Raw genomic sequence first — 24,372 nt, forward strand, 5'->3', positions numbered from 1 at the left:
TCTGGTAACATGCATCTCCAAGTAATCCATATATTTTTTTTTTTTTTTTTCTCTCTATACCGAACAAATTAGATTGCACAGATTTCTGCCAAATGAAAATTCTAAATGTTTTAATTTTTTAACATTCCCAGTAAAGAAATTTGGCAAATTCAAATGTCCAACTAACATGAATTAGGGCAGGCCCATATAATTTTGATTATCAAGCATAGACAGTGCAGTACCTGATTTAAGGTTGCTCTAGCTTACCCAGCTACTTCATTGCCAAGGATCCATTTATGAGCTAGTATCAAACTTTGGCCGTCTTGAATTTTGAAGCCAATTAACACTAACTTTTTTTGCACTAAGATGAGGAAGCAAGTATTGCTAAATGTTTGCAATTACACAATCTAAGACAATATTAAAGATGGAATATAGAATTTAAAAAAATAATAAAGGCAAGTTATGACAAAATATATCGCCAAGAGGGTTATGTGTATTTACCCCACAGACAAAGGGTCAAGATATAGTTTTATATTCAGATGACCATATTGAGGTTTACAAATTGTCAAATTTGTACACTCAAGTTACTTACTCTGCAAGCATTATTAATTAGGGTTTATATGCCAACTGCCTGCAATACCTGCGATCATAGATAGTGAAGTTCCACTGTTCAATCAACCGAAGGTTTTGAGAGGGAGCTGTTGTAGTGTCGAGAGTTGTGGCAAGAGCTGCTCCGTGCTCACACTCGGCAGCGACCAACACTTCTAGGCTCACTCCTACACCAACACCCCACATCACACGCAACTGACGCATCAATGCTCCAGCTTGCATACACTATAAGTAAAAAAAAATGTAAATATTAATAAATTAAATTCTTACACTATCAATTATCTTTATTACTACAGTATTAATAAATAGAATTAACGTAAGTGTTTGTACACAGTTATTTGTTTACGTCTCTTAAGTTTCTCTCTATTACAAACATCTGTACAGTACCTGGCATTTAAAATTAAGAAATTTGTTACTTTACATTTGCTCTAAGTCAACCTTAGTGATCCAATAATTCACTCATCATAATCAAGAAAAAGTTATGAATTTCAGTACAGTAAATTTACAGCAAGAACTGTTTGCTTATGTAATCAATGGTAGTACTGTTCAGCATTGCCATGGTAGTAGTAAAGGTGTTGCCCTAATTTGTACATCCTTGGGGGGGGGGGGGGGGGGAGAGAGGGGGAATGCTTGCACAAATTTCATAATATGGTCAATGTCTGTTTTACTGCCTTGTTTCTTGCAGGTCTGCATTCAATCCCCAAATGTCCAAGTGGTTGGTATCATGCCTTCCCTTGCTCCTATCCCAAATCCTTATCCCCCTCCATATCCCTTCGAAGTGTTATATAGTTATAATGGTTTAGCACTACGCATAATTACCTTCCCTTACCTTGTACTTTTATATCTGCATCCTAATATCCATTTTTCTGCTCTTATGCTTTTTTAAAGTACAATAATCTTCCTCCTTTTTCATTAAATCTAAGTGCAAGACGTCCTGTTGCACAGTGATCACAGTAAATACTGTATTTATTTCAAATAAAAAATAGTGCTAAGCATTTTTATTATATACTGTACTATACATTATTTTGGAGAATACAGCACATTAATTACTATATTAGACAATACCAATATAGGGTACTATAGCAGCAGCCACATCAACAACAGCTGGCCAACAACATTTTTTACTGTTACAAATCAGTTAGAACTGACTAGTAACTTTTTATTAGAGGTAGATTAGAAATTAAGAAGAAATGAAGATGTTAAGCATTGCCTTATTATGTTAACTAGTATGATTATGTGTGTTTTTAGTAGTATGGGTGTGGTGTGGTTAGTGAATGGTATGGTTGTTAGTGTGTGGTATGGGTTTACTTGTGTAAAGACACGCTGAGCATAGCCAGTGGTGCGAGATGGTATTTTAAGCGGCTTAAGCGCCATGACCTGAGGTCGGGATAAGCGAGTATCAACCCAAGGAAAATGGGAAGTAATTAGTGGAAATGTACCAATAATATGTTTGAAATTGCTGGAACCAGAGAGATGTTAACAGAAATCTGGATTCATATAGTAATAGCTTATTGATAGCAGTTTTAGGCCAAATATGTTTCAACCTTCTAATGTAAGGTTGGCATAAGGGGATTATATTCACAAGTACAAGGAACACTGCCCTAATGGCGGCAGTGGCCATACTGTTTTACACCTCAGGTTAATTGTAAAGTAAATGATGTACCTATTAGTTTCAGTAAGGAAACTATTGCAAGTAATTATTCATTCATTTTGCCACCCATTGTAAGAGTATGGCTATTTAGTAATGTAAGGTAGAGAAATGACTAATGCCTTATCATACATTTGGCAGGGAACTAGTTTGCCAACAGGCCTACCACTCAGCTCTGTAAGAAAGCATTTTGGTGTTCAATGTTAATTATAAATGTAATGAGTATGACTTATTCCTTTGCTGTTATTATTGTACCATTAATTACCAGCTTAGAGCTGCTTAACAGTTCTAAGCCAATGACTAAGATGGCCAAGTAGTTAATAAATAGACCGGTGTCCAAACGCATTTTCATGTTCGAACACAGTACCTGTCTCCATATAAGGAGGGAGCACCTCTCCCGTAGCCTCAGCTGTTCCAGGCACAAGGTGGAGGATGGTAGAAAGATCTCATCTAGCCGGTGTGGCTATTAGGTTAAGTGGTTACTGTTAAGTAGGACACAGGCTTTTTAATTGTGTTGTATATTAAGTGAAAAGTGAATAGTCTTTTATTGTTAGTTGTCCCAGTGCATGAGACTTAATATTGCAGTTCATAGATAATTCTTGACCCGTGTCTGTGTCCTTCAGAGCGAGACACGTGGTGTACTTGTATCTGTGTGATTACCTTTGTTTACGTGTATGTGCAGGCTTGTAAATAGACTGGAGATTAGGCAGTCCCCATTATCATTATCCTCACTTTCTGTGCCAATGTATGGAGTGGGGAATTTAGTGGGATATTGTGCTATTCTCAAGCATTATTAGACGGGCCTGTAACAGTTACCAGTGACATAACTGGATTAATTGCAGTTCATCCGATCCTAGAAGTGTCATCACCTCTAAATCATTAATAACATTGTGGCAGTTATTTTTCTGAACACAGTATGTGCTACCCATGCACACTTTTTATCTGGTCAGACAAAATAATACTGCTGTATAACATTTGCTATCATAACTGAAAACACTATGCTTAATAATGCCCAACTGTAAATGTACGATTGAAAAGATTTGCACTTTTGCATGAAAATAGTTTCCCCTCAGTTAAATTCTAGTCTAATCTTGAGGTAGTTCGCTTGGTGGCGATTTCAAGGATCAACGTTGTCCCATGCCTCCTAGTCACTTTAACATTTGGTACATGAATGTTAGTGCCATATTACAGAAAAAAATTATTATATAGGTACAGTATCTGCATGGATTTAGCTTTATGCTCGAGTTTGAAGATCCCTGCATTAAGTTGTTAGTTACTTTTAAATGTCTTAATAATGTAAGGAAAGGTACTGATTTTAGTTACACGTGAGCTGCACTAAAGTTCATCAATTGCAGCTAACCACATTGACAACTTGCGTTAAATAGTGATTTGAATACAATACGGATACTATACTTTAAAACCTTCAACATATTTTTAATTGCTGTATTTTTATTTGGTATACACCAATGTATGTATGTATGCCCATTTGATTTTTATAGATTTAAATGGTTGTCATCATTGCCATGATGAAAATAATTAGTAGGAATTAAACATTTTGTACACTGTATACAGTAATGACAACCAACTTAATGATGCATAGTCATAGATGCTTAAAATTACTATCATTGTAATTACGAGTGCCAGCATCAGCACTAGTATGCAGTCAATTTATTATTGTTTGTGAATACAATTCTGCAAACAATTTTGATACTGTGCTTCATAAAACAAACATTTTAAAACTTTTACAGTTAAAAATTATGTTAAATCACCTTTAATGTCTAAATTGTACATAAATACTATTTAATAATCAACAGTTTTCCTCTCACTAAAAGTTGTTTTCTTCCATCCAGCCTGTGTCAAAGATGGGCTACTTTCATAAACAACAACTAAAAGGTACTTGCCATATGATCATTGGGTTGACACGAGTGCTTGTGCTGGAGCTGATGTGGAAGAGGGCAGTGGGGTCCTGCGTGATAACCCCTCTCCCCTCCCGGGGTCCGTCCCTCTACCACAAGGATGGCCAGGGCTGTGAAAACCTCCCAGGGGTCACCAGAACCATGACCCCCGGCTTCCTCCACACTACTCGACCTCATCTCCCTGCTGAAACACAATGAGCTTATTAGCTTATTTTACATATTTACCAGGTGAGTTGCATTATACAATTACAAAATTATAATAATGAAGTTCAGCCCTTTAGTAAAATACTCATTTCATCATTATAACAAAACATACCACTTAAGTAATAATTAAATTGAGTTGCTACATGGGCCATGTGCAACAGCCCCACCTCCCTCTCCATTTCCCTCAATGCAGCCAACAGCTTCATGAAATACCAACAATTAATAATTCATTGTACTAACAAAATTGTATACAATACAGGCCAATGACTTGTTAAAAATAAAGGCCAATGACAAGTATATTAAAGCAACCACAAAGCATGTAGCTACTTGACAAACATTTAATAAAATGTCATGTGGTTTATTTTCAAGATCACAGTATGGTATAATGTAAAATGTGGCAGCTGATGACGACCAAGGTTTAGGTTTGATTCGTGAACTTGAATTGAGGGTTGCCCAGCAGCAAGCCAGCTATGACTCACTACTTCTTGTGGATCTCAAGTATGATTTTCTGGACAAAGGTAACATGTTTCATACATAATTATATAATGACTCAAAAGCCCCAGGTGTGGATGGAATCCAATCCAAAGTCTTAAAGGAACTGGCAGAATTGCCTACCACTGAAACTACTTTTCACAAAATCTCTGGACGAAGGGTTAGTCCCTATAGATTGGAAATGTGTAAATGTTACCCCCATTTTCAAAAAAGGCAGAGAGCTCAGCAGGAAACTACTGGCTGATCAGCTTGATATCACACATCTGCAAGCTCATGGAGAGAATCCTCAGGGAGGGACTCATTCGCCATCTTTCAGTGAACAACCTTATACAATCGACAATATGGGTTTGTCAAGTTAAAATTTCAGTTATTGCTTTATTATTGAGACTAGTTTTAAAATGCGCGCCTTTATATTGCGAACAATTTGAAAACAGATCCTGCCTTACGAACATGCTCACATTCTTGGAATCGGTAACCAGCTACTCAAAGGCCTTTTGGAGGATGTAGTATACAGTGGTACCTCCGTTTACGAACTTTTCGGGTTACGAGCTCGATTTGTTCGGAAAATTTGAACCAGGATATGAGTTTGTTGATGCTCATATGGCCGACCTAGCGCGTGGTGGCACGGCGATCGTGCCTCAGTTTGCCAGCACGTTTACCTCGCACCCAGTGACTATCCCACCTGAATTCTTCACAAGGATTTACAGTTTCTTTTCGGATTTTTGGCTATTTGACCATAAAAGCTGTTATTATATATCTTGTCCCAAGAAAGCCAGTGGTAAGGTTCAAGGCAAGAAATCACATGTGAGAATGACCATAGAGGAAAAACAAGAGACCATTCGTAAGCATGAAAATGGAATGGTAAGCATGAAACGACTCGCCCAGAGAAAGCTGAAGTAGGCCATTGCATTAATCTTTTCAATGACAATGTGATGCCTCACTACAGACAAGTGTTGCAAAGAAGGGAAAAACAGTCTTCAATGGAACATTTCCTTGTTACGGACCAGAGTCCAGCGTCCGAGCACGGAGCAGTGACGACCGCGCCATCTGTGGGTCAGCTCCCGAAACCCCCTCCAAATGGACGACGCTATCTAGTGAGGACGAAATATACCGGCCACAAGGGCTAGTTGCCCGTCCTAATCAGCTCATAACACAGCCACTGCTGACCTCTGGTGAGGTGACGCTTAGACAGCAACGCCATCTATGGAGTGGATAGGTGGGCGTTTGTGTCAAAGCCTGTAAGTGAGGTGCCCTAGAGTATAACTAGTACTGATGACGTGTCTGATTACAGAGTCGACCTGGGACTGCTGTAATGAAAGTTGGATCAGTCTACCCAAGGCAGCCGTAGAATCTCCAAGTGTTAGCTGTAGAAGTTGTGAGTCACCCCCCGGATAACACTGTTGTGTTAGCTGTAGAAGTTGTGAGTCACCCCCCGGATAACACTGTTGTGTTAGCCGGCCTGTGACGTGGCAGTTGAGGATTTGTCGTACCCGGGACTGACTGGTGGAGAAGACTAACCACTGGGGTGTTGTGGTGAGGAGAGTGATCTGTGAAATCACACGAGGCTCCTGCCTAGGGCTCGCAACCCTAGTATCGGTCGTGGAGTGGCCTACGCAGCGTTGCTGATTGGAACCTGCCAGCTACAGGCTGGATTTGTGGTTGAAGGCCTCCACGACGGTGCACCCAGTGGGACTGATTTGGCTGGCCTGTGGCCGGGGTAGACTCGCCGAGGGAATCAAAGGATTCATCGTGAGGCCACAATAGAACCAGGACCACTCGTCTTGAGCACCGTGAACGTCTTGAGTCTTCGGAGGAAGACAAGTGATTGTAAATAAGTGTAGTAATAATAAGTGTGAGACTGTTTATATATTTATTTATGGTGGTGGTGGTGCTAATATATAATTAATAGAGAGCAGTTTTATCCCTTCCCCTTTAATTTACTTGCGTTATGGAACACACCCATTGAAAGCCACTACTAGCTTGGGGCCGGAACCCTAACAACATCAGAGAAAGAACCCAGTTGCAACCCAAGAGGGCCGTAACATTCCTTGTGAGAAATTCAAGCAGTGAGCCACAACCAGGACCTAGTGGTATACAGGCAAAACATACCAGAGAGTGCACTCCAGAGAAATCTTCACTGCCAGATGTTATAATGGAAGGGGGACTCCCCTTCCAAGTAATAATTTGAACATACTTTTGTAGTGAAGATTTGGGTGAATTGGGTATACAATTTACATTGAAGTGAAGATTTTGGGGAGGCAGGAATGGATTAATTCATTTCCCATTATTTCTTATGGTGAAATTCGCTTCGGTTTATGAACTGTCTCCAGGAACGGATTAAATTCTTAAACCGAGGTACCCCTGTACATGGATTTTGCTAAAACTTATGATAAGGTACCACATGAAAGACTGGCAAGGAAATTACAGGCCCATGGAATAAATGTTAACAGATTAGAATGGATAAAACAATGGTTGGAGGAATGAAGAAGGGTTGTGCTAAATGGAAGCGAATCTGAATGGACAAATGCGATAAGTGGGTGTCACACGGGTCCCTTTTGGGACCTACCCTTTTTGTCATACATCAGTGACATGAGAATATTACAAACCACATCATCAAATTTGCAAAGATTTATGATAAAAAGGGAAATTATGATAATATTGAAGCCTTACAAAGAGACATACATGAACTCCACAAATGGCTAGAAGACTAGCAAATGCTTTTTAATGTCGACAAATGCAAGGCCATGCATGTGGAGCATAACCCACTCTACTACCAAATTAATAGATTACATTAAATCAGATTGATGAAGATTAAATCAGATTTGATCATTAAAAGTTGCACAACAGGTGGGTGCAGCAGTCTTGGGATAAGCAACTCTTGGGATAATCAAGCACAAATTTGACTACAAGGAAAAGTAATAGTTTAACTGCATAAATCTTGGTGCACCCCCATTTGGATTACTGCATCCAAGCATGAAAACCTCATTTTCAAAGGACATGGCTGCTCTGGAGAAGGTGCAACACCGGGCAACATAAGCAATTCCAGAGCCAAATCATCTCTCGTAACAGGAATGGTTGAGGGACCACTGGGCTAACATCTGCCCTGCCATGCCTGTACTGCAATATCATTTAATTTTTTTTTTTTTTTGTAATTTATATATATAAGAGTTCTTACACTCTTGTACACCCACTAGCACGCACAACGTTTCAGGCAAGTCCTTAATCCTAATTTTCCCCGGAATATGACCCACCAAATCGTTTAACAACCAGGTAACCATTTTACTGTTGGGTGAACAGAGGCTACAGTTAAGGATTAGCGCCCAGTAAATCATCCCCGGCCTGGATACGGACCCAAGCCAAAGCGCTCGCGAAACGCCAGGAGAGTGTGTTACTACTTCACCATGGGGACTGTTGTGTATAAATCTCGACATTGGAGATTTGCACAACCTACTTGTTATGCAACTTTTAAAATACTGAACAAGTTAGAGGAAGTTGATCCAAATATTTTCTGACAGTCAGATATAACACAAAAAAGGAGCAACGGTTTCAAGCTGAACAATCCACAATGTAGGACCTAGAATAGGAGATGCTTTTTCACCCACAAGGTTATGGAACCTACGGAACCGCCTACTCACCAAAGCAGTAACTGCCGAGTTTAAAAATATACCTGGAAAAGATCAAGGCAAATCTAACATCTTTGTCCTGGTGCAGTCATTGGGTTTTATACACCCTTCATGCAAACTGCATCTACTATCAAGAAGAAGAAAGAGTGTACTGTTCAATATGTCAGCACTTTTTACGAAGACAAAAATCGGCATATTAATGAAAAAAAGAACCTTGGAGTCAAAATCCACCACTCACTAGAAGTTGCACAACAAGTAAGAACAGCAGTCAGACAAGCTAACCAAACCCTTTGAATAATCAAGCGCACATTTGACTAAGAAAAAGAAGGTAATGATTCAACCGTATACGGTAAATCTCTAAGTGTAAATGTAAATAAAGTAAATGTGCTTGTGTAAATGTGAAATGGGGGCACATTAGTAAATATGAAATGGGGCACATTAGTAAATGTGCCCCCATTTGAATATCTGTATCCAAGCATGAAGACTTCACTTTCAGAAGGACATAGCTGCTCTGGAAACAGTATTATATAGGGTAACAAAAGTTATTCCAGAGCCAAGTCATCTCTAGTATCAAGAACGGTTGAAGGCCACTGGGCTAACAATACTGCAAACCAGGCACGACAAGGAGATCATTGAAACTTAAAATACTGAACAAGTTAAAGGATGTTTATCAAGACAAATTTCTTCAAAAGGTCAGATGTACCAAAAGAGAAGCTATGGTGTCAAGCTCAACAAGCCATAATGTAGGACTGACAACAGGTGATGCTTTTTCACCCACAGGGTTATAAATCCATGGAACCGCCTACCCGTAAATCCCAAAACTGTGCATATTACCGACATAATATCCTTGCTACACAGCTAACTGGGTGCGTTGAGTTTTCAGCGATTTGCGTAGATTTATGACGCACTTGCTAGCTGGTGGCGATGATGCAGATAAATTACTTGACGGAGAAACTTTAATTTGTAAACAATGATGAGATGCAGCTTTTCAAGAGCGCCATGCCTTCCCCGCGGCATTGTAACCTTGAGTATTATCCTTGTGAGTCACCTGACTCGCCCCCAGCCTGGCCACAGCGGCTCCAACACTGCCAGGGATGGACCACGCAATATAAATTCCCTATTTTTAAGTGTGACGCTTCCATTTTTGGTATGCTCTCAGGTAGGCCAGAGACAAGGATGCCTTGGTGAGCCAAGGTATTCATTCCAATGATCCAAGGATCAGTAAGGTCACTGTGGCTGGCATGCTGCCCGCTGTCCAAGGCATGAATCAATCCAGCTGGTGAGACAACTCCATCAGGAACTTGAGTTTCCTTCTTTGGGGAGTTATATTTTGTTCCAACAATATTTCCTATAATTAAATCTGGTTGCATTAAATAATTAAAGAACAATGTATTAAAACCCACTCATCCTCCAAAGGTGATAAGAACCAATAATTACTATGGATATAATTTGCAAAACATGGATTATTGTACCAAAAAAAAACATTTGCTTTGTACTACTGGAATTCTGAATTACAGAAATGTGACTAAACCATAACCCTAGCCTCTCCTAGGTCTAACCTATGCAATTTTAGACCTAATTTAGTACATTTATGTACTATACTAGCCCTCTGACAAGTTAAGCTTTACTATCCTGCTGGTCTCCTGTCACCTATTCACACTTCCATCATCTTGGACTTACTGGTGCTTAAAACTTTTAGCCATCTTTGACCAACTCTCTAACTTCGTCTAGTTTGACAAAGTTCATCTATTTCACAGATCTCATCTGTCTACTCAATTTTGCATAGTCCGCAAATATCGACATGTAAAACTGTACCTATTTAGGTCATTAACACGAATGATATGAGAACTAATATGGGTCCTATCATCAATACACGAGGATTTCTGCTTTTACCCCGAGTCAGTCCTCCTTCAGAGCCTGGGGTTGGGTCCCCAAGGCGAACCCAGGTGAGTTGCTCTACAGAGGCTCTACTCTACAGAGGCTCTAGAGTAGAGCCTCTGTAGAGTACAGAGGCTCTACTCTACATCCACCACAATTCTAGGGAAAAGGAGGCATAGAAATATGTAACTAGGTACAGTATATATCCAACTTCTTGTATGTTGGTCATATCTGAAGGAAATACATCAGTCTCTGCTGGGCCACCTGGCCAGCCTCCCCTCCCCATCTCCCCCTCCCTGCTGGGCCACCTGGCCAGCCTCCCCTCCCCATCTCCCCCTCCATGCTGGGCCACCTGGCCAGCCTCCCCTCCCCATCTCCCCCCCCCTGCTGGGCCACCTGGCCAGCCTCCCCTCCCCCCTGCTGGGCCATGGATCAGCCCGTCCTCATAATGTTTCCCACCGTCAAGAAAACAGTCAATTTAAAGTGGTCTCCCCTAACCTACCAGGAGGCCCCAAAACAGAAAACGGGACAGCACGTCACTTTAGCCAGTCGTTTCCATTTTCTAGTACGACAGTTTTGGGCCTTATGTAACGCATACGTGCGAATAGCAACGTTCTTTGCAAGAGGACAAGGTTGGATCCTCACCCAGTACATAGTCCAAAATGAGGAGGTACGGCCTGGCCTGGAACTCCAGGTGAAGGGGAGGGGGAGAGAACCAACAGTGTGAAGGTAACCACTGATGGGGTCCTAACCACCTTGGGTAAAGGTAACGACCCTCCAACAGTCGTTAGGAGGTCGTTATATACCGCGGCCTTCATCTACTTCCAGATGAAAGGAATTGGCCATTACGCAGTTGCCACAGGTAGCAATAAGCCACAATTACAAACCGAGCGTGCTTAATATAAGAACAATCCACATACTATGGATTATCCTCATAAACTTAACAAAATGCTGTATAATCTTTCATCAAATTAAGTGAAATGAAGTACATAATTTAAAGTATATATACACAATATACCACATAAAATACTGTTCAATAAATCTCCCAGAGATTTAATAAATCTTACATTTACAAGCTAATCGATTGATTTTTTTAGCTCTGGAAATAAATATACTAGTTACAATTATGACTATTTAATATTTACCTAATAATCACTAAAACCAAAAACAGTGAACACTTGAGCATTAAACATAAGTGTATAAAAGTAGATAAAACTACCTTAACTTCTTGGCAATTTAAACTAATGTTTATTAACTTCCATGTTTCTCATTTCCAAATTAAATAACCTACAACATTACTAAAGGTTCCCCTGAAACGTTGCACGTGATTATTAAAGTTATACAAATATAAATACATATAAATACATACATATATATATATAATTATTTTCATCAGACCCCCAAGTAATATTCTTAAAATTCACGGTCATGTCAAGGCATTGCTATCTCCCTACTGCCCATCAGTCACAGCCTTGCCTCCTGTGCCAGGTAAGTCCACTACGGGCTCACCATAGCCCGTGCTACTTGCAACTTTTGGTTGCCAGTAGCCGACTATAAACAACAGCCCTTACCACCCACAAGGCACAAGCTCAACACATAAGGTGCTGTTTACTGCGGGCGAGGCGAGGTGACGATGCTAGTCTGCCGGAATACTCGTTCTTCAGAACTCATTAAAACATCCATTGTACATGTATATGGCCAATTTTGTGGTAATAAAAACCAATACGGCCGCCTGTCCCCCAGCCCCTAAATCCCCCCCCCCCCTCCCTAGCCCCCACCAACTGCCCAAGTCCCCAACACAATCGCCAGCGCAAGAGACGTTTGGGGCGCCAAAAGCCTCGAGGCGTTTCATTGTTCTTTTATCACCATCATCATCTACCTTTAACCCCCCCCCCCCCCCCCCCGCACACACCCACCAATTCTTGCTACGTGACATTAACTGTGCCACCTGTGTATGTGTTTAGTGTACCCTACACCCCCCCCCTACACCCTAGGTGTAGCGTACTCAAGCAGGCGTTGAGGTCCCTGGAGTGCTTCAAGGTTGAGCTGGCCATGCACTCCGCCCACTCACCATAAACCTCACTATCACAACCTCACTATTTGCAATAATACGATTAACACTTATTGCGCTTTTTTAATGTTATTAACTTCAGTTATTTTAGTCATCTAATCTATTAGCTATTAGCGGTGCAACTTTAAATTGCCGCTAGACGTAAAACCCCGTCCTTCACCCACTGATGAAATGATTGCACGCGCGGGCAGATTATCTAACTCTGGCGCACTCAACCCACACTCTTGGAGTTGATGGGGGGGAGAAATGGGTCCTCTGGTGAGGGGGTTGGGGGGGGGGAGATAGAACACCGTAATGGTGAGGTACTTAACATTTGTTTTAGATTCAGCTACTGGGAACAAAAGTTCCAAAGTAGCATGGGCTATGGTGAGACCGTAGTGGACTTACCTGGCACAGGAGCGGGACTGTAAAACTCGTCCACCCTACTTGACAGTGGCCGGGATTGGTTTACTACACCGTTGATTACCTCGGGGTGTCGAGAACAATGACAAACGCCGGCCTCCAGCGCTTGAGTGACACGATGTACTCCCTTAGTGGTGGTGGGGGGGGGGGAGTACAGGAGGCAGTGTCGGTATTGGAGAAAGTAGGTGGTGTACAAATCCACAAGGGCCGTGACAAGGATTCGAACCTGCGCCCGAGTATACTAGATGGTGTACATTCGCCAATATCACCACCCTTGGGGCCTCTTTTGAACTGCAATTGGGAAAATCTCAAAAGGCATCCATGTTTATATTCCCGGGCCACAAGCGGGGATTATACAGCGTCTACATGCTGAAGAAACCTAGCTAAAGGAAGCAATCTTCTGGAGATAGTGTAAGTTGACCTGACACACACACACTGATACTGTAACTTGTCATCGTGGGCTATTGGTATATTTTGTCACGATGGTAAGATAGCAGCTTCACGGTTATCTCTGGAGCTGTCACTTACATCTTGAGGTTATCTTTGAGATGATGTCGGGGCTTAGCGTCCCCGCGGCCCGGTCCTCGACCAGGCCTCCTTTTTGTTACACATCCCCCATGAAGCAACCCGTAGCAGCTGTCTAACTCCCAGGTACCTATTTACTGCTAGGTGAACACCCTGATGCCCCAATCAGGGGCAAAGAAACTAGGCGCATTTGTTTCCGCTTCCGCCGGGGATCGAACCTTAGAACTACGAATCCCGAGTGCTGTGCACTCGGCCGTCAGACGTCTAGAGTCGTCACGCGGGCTGCCCTAAACCACTCCCAGCATCCATCACACACAACCCTCACCTACTTCCAACACGCTTAACCACAATTATTTAGCCTTAATCTATTAGAACAATTTTGGCAAGAATTTTGTCTTGGAAGGTCTGGTGGATGGAAGATCCCGTCTACATTAGACCATATACTTTGGAGAACAGAAGGGCAATTGCCGTCTGGGTGGTTGATACCTGGTTGATGGGGTTCTGGGAGTAGTTCTACTCCCCAAGCCCGGCCCGAGGCCAGGCTTGGCTTAAAACCTACTTCCCTCAGCCGCTACCACGAAAAGTTATGTTTGGCGATCATTAAGGCAGTGTTAGCAGCGTATCCCCTCACACACCACAAGGGTGTGAAGGAATGGCTAGTACACCCCCATCACCTGACTATTGCTACACCTAGCGGGTGTCCGCTACACTATGCCAACCTCACCATCTAAACAAAAGATCACACACACTCAGTGTTCCACCCCCCCCCCCACAGTCTTCCAGTGTTGGCCCCACAGTGTCCAAGGCCACCTCCCCCCCCCCCTACAAGAGTCGGCAAGAGACTGCCTGGACTGTGGCGGTGGGAGGCCCAAAATGCTCTGCCTGCTAGCACTCGTGTTCACGTGCGTACGTGTGCGCGCGTGTATGTGTATTCACCAAGTTGTGCTTGCGTATCTTGTAACTATCATCATTACCTAGCGTCAGAACTTTACATTTATCAGCATTAAACTGCATTTGCAGTTTTTCATTTCCCCCCCCCCCCCCTCACACACACACACACACACACACACGAAGCAGCCCGTAACAACTGTATTTACCGTTAGGTGAACGGAGGCATCAGGGTGAAAGAAACTGCCCATTTTTGTTTCTCGACGGCGCCGGAAATCGAACCCCGGTCCACAGGGGTACGTGTCCAGCGTGCTGTCCACTCAGCCACCAGGTGGGCGAGCAGGCGTGTGCCCATGGGGGGGGGGGCGAGGGGGGGGAGACGGGAGTCTTGCCTGGCCCATATTCCATTTATTATGCACCCCATACCCATGCCGTGGGCGGTGGTGTAAAGGGTTACAGAGGCACATAATGGGTTCAGGAACTGAACCCCAGAGTTCGTTTAGCTAAGAAAGTGACAATCTTTTCACGCTAGTTACACAACTGTTAGTTACATGTACATGTATACACACACATCGGTAATCTTTTTATATCAAGTTATTCCACAAGAGGCTCACAACAGTCACTATACAAGGCACTTTACATCTATGGTGAGTCACATAGTTACTAGTCTTGCTCCACACCCACCCAACTGGGCGGCAGCTTTACAGTCATGTGCTCCACACCCACCCAACTGGGCGGCAGCTTTACAGTCATGTGCTCCACACCCACCCAACTGGGCGGTAGCTGCACCTACAGTCAGCAAACTATGGATACTTCGCTAAGATTCCCGGCAGTACATCATTATGAATGAAGTACTTACACATTTCTTGGACACCATTGATGGTGTTATCTCTAAATTCCGCGATTTTTTCACATTCCATTATATAATGACGCAAAGTATGCGAATAGTTCTGCTGACAGTTTACATTTAGTCAGATCTACATCAGCAGGTGGTGTAAACTGCCAGAGGTACTTGTAGCCGAGCCTAAGCCTAGCAGTGGTAACATCTAGAAGTCTGCTAACATTATTGGATGACCCATAGACGTGCGGTTCTTCCTGCATAATAGAATGATATATGGAGTAACTGGTGTGAATTTCACTTTGCCTCAAGTTATCAGGAGTCGATCACGTCAAGCTGTGCCGGGATATACCTGGTGTTCAAGGATTCTCATACTGTCAAGTCCAAATACCATGGGAAGGGAAGGGAACTATCAGGGGTAAAGCGCCAAACCATCAAGACTATATAGCACTGGGAAGGCGTCAGGATAAGGATTTGGGATGGGACGGTGGGCAAGGAATGGTGCCCGTACCATGGGCAGGTGATACCCAATTATAGGTCAAGATGTATCGTGCTCCCGGTTTACGGGCTCACCATAGCCCGTGCTACATGGACACTTCGTTCTGAGTAGCTAAATCAAACAACAACAACAACAACGTGCTCCCGGCCAGTTACAGGTCAAAGGTCAGTGTGCTGTCACTTCAATAGTTTCAAATCTAGACGAGTTCAGAGACATTACGGAGGGATATTGGCTATTAATATATCCATTGGTTACTGTGAATGTAAGTCAGATGACTCCAATGCATTCTCAAAACACTACATGTATGAAAACCGGTATTTCCACAATAGCAATACAAGTAATCTATGTATACGAGGTATACATAGATTAAACATCCAAATTTACACGGGATGTAGAGTTGGTGTCGGTTGGCGAGCTTGGGGAGCAGGTTGACAACCAGGAGTTGACAACTGCTGGTTGACCAGTCCAGCAACCAGGAGGCCTGGTCGACGACCGGGCCGCGGGGACGCTAAGCCCCGGAAGCACCTCAAGGTGACCAAAACTGAAGGGAGACTGTTAGATTGATTGCGGTCTCGTCACTGAAGGTAACCCAGGTACCAAGGTTGGTACCCACCATGTTGCCTGCTTCCACGCACCTCCTTGTAAGACATGGGGCCAGATTCACGAAGCAGTTACGCAAGCACTTACGAATCTGTACATCTTTTCTCAATCATTAGCGGCTTTGTTTACAGTTATTAAACAGTTAATGAACTCCGAAGCACCAGGAGGCTGTTTATAACAGTTAAATGGGAAGTTTTCATGCTTGTAAACTGTTTAATAAATGTATCCAAAGCCGTCAAAGATTGAGGAAAGATGGACAGGTTTGTAAGTGCTTGCGTAACTGCTTCATGAATCTGGCCCAAGGGCATTAGGGCGACTCTGATAGCAAAGCTTGTAATTATAGTACTGTCAAGACCCACATGTTGAACAAGTATTGTGCAGCCCGTCCTCCAAACAAAGACCCAAAAGTGATTCCATCCACCCGCCAAACCCCCTCGCTGTTTACTTATGAAAAACTTACACTTCATTCCCAGTAGCCGAGTCAAACCCCGACACTGCTACTCAGCCATGCTTTACACTCTTAATAAAAAGGTTTTAACACGGCATACTACTAGTGTAAAGGAGGAAATGTAGATGTTTATCTCTCAGAATGTTTGGTAATATGTTTATTGTTTGTGATGTGTGTCTATGTATGTATTAACACGATGTACTGAACGGGGTGAGAATAGCTTGAGCTACCTCATCCCTTTGTGTGTATTTTACCTCAATAAACTTATTTCAAAACACGCCGGCTCCTGATCTACATCTCACAGCACTTATTAATACAAACTTTTTCAGAGAATTTAAATTGCGTGTCCACCGGCCCTCAACACGGGGAGGGGGGGCGGACACCTTACATGAACCAGAAATAATTATTGGGAGAGGCAGGACAGGACAGGCAATAACGAGGAGGCCTGGTCGAGGACCGGGCCGCGGGGACGCTGAGCCCCGGAAACACTTCAAGGTAACGGGACAGACAGCATTAAAAGATAAGAAATATAGTGACGAGGGATACAGGCTGGTACACGGCACAATCAGCTACGACTTTCTTGAGGGCTGTTCAAGCATCTTATTCCAGCATCTCTTCAGCTCACGTTATCTCGAGATGATTTCGGGGTTTAGCGTCCCGCGGCCCGGTCCTCGACCAGGCCTTGTTACACACCACCAGGAAGCAGCCCGTGGCAGCTGTATAACTCCCAGGTACCTATTTACTGCTAGGGGAACTGGGGGTAATTTTGTAGGTAATTTAGAAAATAACTCAATCTTACCACTGGAACGATTGGGCACAAACTTCACCCCTTCCCCAGCCCAATTCCAGAGTTTTTATGTATACGGGTAAAGGGAGGGAGGGAGGGAGGGGGGGGGGGTGATAAAGGCAGGACCAAAGGGGTACGGACATGGATGATACGGACAGAGGAAGTTACCTACAAGGACGCTGGCCAGTGAAGAACTGAGGAGCATCGACTTCCTTGGTGACATTGCTGGTGACTCTTGGGTGACTTGTAGCCTTGGTCGACACTTGCTGGGTGACGGGTGACTTGTGACGGGTGACGACGTAAGCTGTAGACGGGAAGAGGGTGAAGTAACAATATGGTGCTAGGCTATCAAACACTTAACATAATGTGCAGAAAACAGTGTTAAACTAGTCGAGTGAAAACTCTCACTTGGGACGAGGAAGACTGGGGGCTTACCTAATAGTTATTATACATGCAGGCGAGGTCTAGCTCCCCGGCCCCGCCTACTAGCCTTCTTGTACTTGGTGCGTTATACATATAACATTCCTCACGTTCCAATTCTTTATCGAATCTGGCCCTATAGTTGCGGCTAAGACAACTTGTCAGTGTATCCTCCCATTACTGACGACCTGAAGAGGTAACCAGCATTCCCTGGTACCCAGACACAGCTGGGACCACTTCTTGCGTGGCTTAGTCTTCATCAATCCTGGATCACTAATTCCTCTGAGCTTCACTAGTAGTCAGAGAAAAGCTGAAAATTTCAGTGTGGCAGCAGGATGCTGCTGCTTCTGGGAACTTTTTCTCTGTTAAGACTACTCAATAGCACGGTTATCTTGAGATGATTTCGGGGCTTTTCAGTGTCCCTGCGGCCCGGTCCTCGACCAGGCCTCCACCCCCAGGAAGCAGCCCGTGACAGCTGACTAACACACAGGTACCTATTTTACTGCTAGGTAACAGGGGCATAGGGTGAAAAAACTCTGCCCATTGTTTCTCGCCTGCGCTCGGGATCGAACCCGGGACCACAGGATCACAAGTCCAGTGTGCTGTCTGTTCGGCCGACCGGTTCCGGCAGGGGAACCTTAACAATGGCCTAAGGATATAACTTAAAACCACAGCGACTCTATACAATGTTTACACCCATACAAGGCATCCACAAAGCAAGGTGTACCTCTTCTTGTTTAACATTCGCTACCTGGAACTAAAAGTTCCAAGTAGCACAGGCTATGGTGAGCCCGTAGTTGATTTACGTACGTGTGTGTGACGGGAGACTATGATAAAGTTTAGGCCACTCAAGAGGTGGCACGTCCATAACTAAGCGTTTACACAAACACACAACTTCTGTTTAACTAAGTTCATACTTAGTTAAACACAAGACAAAGTTAGAGAAGATTCAGCGGTATGCCACCAGACTCGTTCCGGAATTTAGAGGAATGAGCTACGCGGAAAGACTAAAGGAGCTGAACCTCACGTCCCTGGAAAACAGAAGAGTAAGGGGAGACATGATAACCACCTACAAAATTCTCAGGGGAATTCACAGGGTGGACAAAGACAAACTAACTCGGGTGGAAACTGAGTACCCAAATGAGCCACAGAGACGTTAGAAAGAACTTTTTCAGTGTCAGAGTAGTTAACAGGTGGAATGCATTAAGCAGTGATGTGGTGGAGGTTGACTCCATACACAGTTTCAAATGTAGATATGATAGAGCCCAATAGGCTCAGGAATCTGTACACCAGTTGATTGACAGTTGAGAGGCGGGACCAAAGAGCCAGAGCTCAACCCCCGCAAACACAACTAAGCGAGTACGAGCATGAATAACCCATAATGGAGACCATCTTCGACCTGGTTTATAGTGGCCCATGACAAGCTTCTAAGAATCGATAAGAAGTGTTTCCCAATGACCCGAAGGTGCATGACTAGTTCGGCCGTAATAGGTAATAAATTATCGGAGCAAAAAAGAAATCGAGCAGGCCAGCAGGTCCTGCCTCCCTCCTGCCCAACATCAACAAAATCCTCAATGGTGTAGTGGAGCTTTCCAAAACCGTGGACGGTAGAGCGACGGTCTCGCTTCATGCAGGTCGGCGTTCAATCCCCGACCGTCCAAGTGGTTGGGCACATTAAACGTGATAACTCAATATGCATGGGTGTCCCCCCATGCATATTGAGTTATCTAAAGCGTTCTATGTAAACTGAAACAGGAGTTTTAAAGTGTTATATGTAAACGGGATTCAAGAACGTACATATTTTTAAAAACGTTGATAGTCATAGTCAGCCTAGCTAACGGTTTTGGTCTGTGAGCAACCAGTATAAACCGGTTACTTCAGCGCGGGAGGAGCAGTGCAGCGCTGCCAGCTCTCCCCCCCCTATTATGGCCTATGTGCCTAGAGTCGCTCTGCTCAAATACTAACTCCAGGAGAATACATGTCTAGAATTATTCTCATTCATGTATGTGATAGGTTCGTTACTAGCGCGTAGAACATTACAAGATCTTGCTCTGGTGAATGTGAATGTGGCAACACGTTCAGGAAAGTTAAGTTTCCCGCCAGGTTTAAACCTCAGTGCCCTGGAGGTAGCCGATGTGGGTGGATGTTGCTGCCGCTCGTCCCTTTATTAATTTATCTATGTGCCCTAGTTTTACAGGTCAAGTGGTTTCCTCACTTGTTAAACGTTAGAGTAATGTTCTTAATGTGAACAACTATTTAAGGTGGAGCGTCGTTACCTTAAGTTGTAGCTACGTTTTTTTTTCTATTTTTGCCCTGGGTAAAGAATTACCAGTGTTATGATTTACCGAGCACCCCCCCCCCCCTCTTTTTGCCTTTTTTTGCAGGGATATTCCTACGCGGGCCCTAAGCCTCTGGCTGGCCCACTAAGTGTTGCTTGTTTCTGTTTTACTTGGGCGGAGTGTGAGTATTATGACTCGTATGGTCGCTTCAGTAAGATTTTTGCCATATGTGTATACCAATTTCTTCTGCTCTGTTGAATCCAAGTTGAAATCCTAATGGGGTTTTTAACTGTGCACTGTGTTAGATAATGTTCCAGTGGTCTGACGGGCATTTCTCCACAGTATTGACATTTCCTCTCATCTTCCGGAACCTGTAAGCCTATTTCCCATGCACATGGGTATCCAAGCCTGATGCGATGTAAGTGTACTTCTGTTGCTCTACTGTTCCCTTTCATCAAACTAAGTGGTTCGTAGTTGGTTGAATTCTTGCACCAACCCGCAGATCCTGATGTTGCAACTGCTGTCTTCTCTTAGTTGCAAGTTTTGCAGCTTCGTCTGCAATGTCATTTCCTATTTCGCCACATAACTTGGCACCCAGTTGATAAGTACCCGTCGGCCTTGCCATTTGAGTGTCTGGAGTAGTTAGTTGGTTAACCTGGTTGGCTAACCCAGATTGTGTGTTGAAATAGTATCAGAAATATTTGTATGGTTCTTTGTGCGCAATATAAGGTTTTATAAGGTGGTCTTAATATCATGTCTATCGGACATTCCTTAGGAATTGGCATTGTAAGATAGTATTTTACTCAACTATGGCACTTGTTACGGGGGTTGCCAAATTGTTCTAGGGGTTACAGAACCTAAAGTCTGAGTATATATATACATATATGTTCAAAAGATTTTAAAAGGGAACTCTGATTTTTTCCCAATTCTGAAATTGGCAGACGGTTAAGAGGTCATTGAGTATTAGAAAACGGGGCCGCGTCTAAAAAATGTTTGGAACCCTTGAGCTATAGAATGGATTTTGGGATCGGGCCAGAATGACAGTGGGACTATGTTAGAATTAATAGTTATAACATGTCAACCTCCTCCCCCATCCCTCCAAACCACCGTGGCAACCCTACACTTATAAATTATGTCCAAAAGTAATCCACACTTCAATGATAAAAGTCGAGAGGAGATCACTTGTGTTAACAAGAATAAAATACTAAAGAATAAATGCCGTTGCTAATGCTTCTGGATATAAATCCTATTATTCCATTAACCATATTTCGAACATTTATATATAAACAAATTTTGGGGGTGTTTGCCAAAGAGCCAATATATGGCAAACGGCGATTTTTTGCCGTTTCAACGTAAAGGAATGTAGTCATGTCTTGGCAACTCCTGCCCGAGGGAGGCACCTGGCCAGCGGGCGCTAGTTCGGGCACCAAGAAGTATATTGGGCACCTTCCCTGGCACCACCACCATGGGGTCAATTGTCGACACTTAAACCTCACACACTTGCCATTTTCTTCAAACACTAAAGTTGGGCGACACTAAGCTATTTTTGTATCTTGTTGAAATACGATTTACGACGTCTCTGCGTCTAGTTTCTGAATCACTTTAATATTACTAGATATGCAGGCGATGAGTCACAATAACGTGGCTGAAGTATGTTGACCAGACCACACACTAGAAGTTGAAGGGACGACGGCGTTTCGGTCCGTCCTGGACCATTCTCAAGTCGAATTTCCCCATATTACTAGATATAAATAATTCTTCACTGAGCTCCTTGCCCTGTGGAACTTCACCGACCCAAGTGAACTTGAACTAAAACCCCCTAAGAGTAAAACTTGTGTGTTGATATGACCAAATTACAATAAAGATTGTGATCAAACAGGTCAAAATACCGAACAGCCCAATTAAACCTTCCCTGAATTATAATTTGGCAAGTCCGTCACCCTGTGTGGTATTTCAGAAAATGTAATTTCAGTGAATTTATAGATTCAATATACTGATTCTATTGTTAACCAGGAGGCCTACATCAGGGGCCCTTGCTGTTGATTTTTGAGTTAAGATGACACATTCAAGAAATGGAAAAGTTGTATTTATGTGGAATATTGCGAGTTATGACTAATATTTATATTTAATATATAAATAATATTATATAATATATATATAAAATATTTAACGAGTTCATAGCTTACAACATTTATTTCAGGTTGTTGCCAAGCTATATAAAGTCAAAGCCACCATCATGTAAAATCTTTACCTGTACTCTGTGGTTTACCTGTATTATGTTTCTAGAGTTCCTCTCTCCAAGCCTACCCTGGGGGCATCTTCCGCAGAGTTGTTGCATGCAGCGGCCCATAACAACATGGCCGGTCAGATACTTCCTGTAGGAATTTACTCAATTTCCTCATATATCCACGTTTGTTGCGGCCATATTTCCGGTTCCAGTCAGGTGCCGCGTACTCTGGCAGGTGACGAGCGCACGTGGAGGGAAAGTTATCAAACCAATCATTAAATTAAGAACTAAATATAGATTAAAATATAAATGATATCCAATCCCAGTCCCCTGACGTCACTAATCTTATGGCACTGTGCCTACCCTCCCCCCCCCCCACCCACGCCAGTGACGTCACCCACCCGCCCCACAGGTGACGTCACTATGACCTCTAATCACCCCTAACTGGTGATTAGACATGAGGGAGAACAGTAGCGGTGAACACTATCCACAACTACCTCTGGCAGTTTGTAACATCTGCTGATGTATATTTGACTAAATGTAAACTGTCAGCAGAACTATTCGCATACTTTGCGTCATTATATAATGGAATGTGAAAAAATCGCGGAATTCAGAGATAACACCATCAATGGTGTCCAAGAAATGTGTAAGTACTTCATTCATAATGATGTACTGCCGGGAATCTTAGCCAAGTATCCATAGTTTGCTGACTGTAGGTGCAGCTACCGCCCAGTTGGGTGGGTGTGGAGCACATGACTGTAAAGCTGCCGCCCAGTTGGGTGGGTGTGGAGCACATGACTGTACAGCTGCCGCCCAGTTGGGTGGGTGTGGAGCAAGACTAGTAACTGTGTGACTCACCATAGATGTAAAGTGCCTTGTATAGTGACTGTTGTGAGCCTCTTGTGGAATCACTTATGATACACAGTCAACAATAATCTTTTCATATGTGTAGGCGATTGTATATGTATATATATGTACATGTGAGTATGTGTAAGAGTATATATAACAATAATTGTGTAACTAGCGTCAAGAAGATTTGTTTTTGCCGAGCTAAATGAACTCTTGGGTTCAGTTCCTTCAATTATGGGAAGAGTTGTAGCTAAGCTCATACGTCAGGCTGCGAGCAGCCGCGTCCAACAGCCTGGTTGATCAGTCCAGCAACCAGGAGGTCTGGTCGACGACCGGGCCGCGGGGACGCAAAGCCCCGGAATCACCTCAAGGTAAGCTGCTCATTATTCTTCACTGTGTGTGATCATTCTACCGTAGATAATAGGCTTGTCATCCTGCTTCACTTAATAATTAAAATAATTATTAATTATTTTCTACCACAGACGTGGCCACACATTTACAATGCTAACCAGCATATATGCATCACTTGACCTTTGACCCCGTATTGGTGCCTGGTTTAGTCCTATTGAGGCGCTCTATTATGATGCCCTCGTTATGGCAACACACTGCAAGTAGACTGGGATGTAGTTAACCTTTCCCAGCTGTGGTATACCTTTGTAAACTGGTAGATGGGTCGCCTGGCACTCTAGTCTACCTTGAGGTGGGTTCCCGGATGAAGTCACATTACATCACGTACTGGCAGACACGTGTACGTGTACACACACACACACACACACAAACACACACACAAACACACACACAAACACACACACAAACACACACACAAACACACACACAAACACACACAAACACACACACAAACACACACACAGGTATGTATTATACAGTCATTTATACAAGAGAAGTATAGCCACGTGGTGAAGGTCGCCAGGGAGGCTCTGGGAGTGCCAAGTAGTCACGTCCTCCAGGGCCAGACCCTCACGCAAAGATCCCGACAGCTGACGCTAAGCCCACACTTGCGGTGCCTGGCACTCTTCCCTCACCTATGTTAACCCAGGCACCACAGTGTCTGTGGGCTTAGTGCTGGCACTGTCCCCCCCCCCCTCGCCTGCTGCCACTCCTCGTCCTGGTACTGAGCTTTGGCCGCTCTTCCCCCCATCAGTGATTGATAAAGATTAAGCCACCCAAAA

General features: G+C 43.4%; 1 protein-coding gene across 5 annotated transcripts in view; it reads right to left on the reverse strand.

Annotated features, from left to right (window-relative positions):
* Nucleotides 1–24,372, reverse strand: part of atos (atossa) — a 121,468-nt gene that overhangs the window by 24,053 nt on the left and 73,043 nt on the right. For 3 of the 5 annotated variants that reach the window (XM_045750258.2, XM_045750253.2, XM_069303024.1), the window contains exons 2-3: nucleotides 4,138–4,336; nucleotides 620–813 (exon numbers count right to left, since the gene is read on the reverse strand). In XM_045750258.2, the coding sequence (XP_045606214.2) occupies nucleotides 620–813; nucleotides 4,138–4,329 (386 nt within the window). In that variant the 5' untranslated portion in view covers nucleotides 4,330–4,336. Of the gene's footprint in view, nucleotides 1–619; nucleotides 814–4,137; nucleotides 4,337–17,579; nucleotides 17,712–24,372 lie in introns of all 5 variants that reach the window. The other 2 variants (XM_045750254.2, XM_045750256.2) reach the window with 1 other exon arrangement.

Source organism: Procambarus clarkii, chromosome 49, assembly GCF_040958095.1.
Source record: "Procambarus clarkii isolate CNS0578487 chromosome 49, FALCON_Pclarkii_2.0, whole genome shotgun sequence".
Lineage (NCBI taxonomy): Eukaryota > Metazoa > Arthropoda > Malacostraca > Decapoda > Cambaridae > Procambarus > Procambarus clarkii.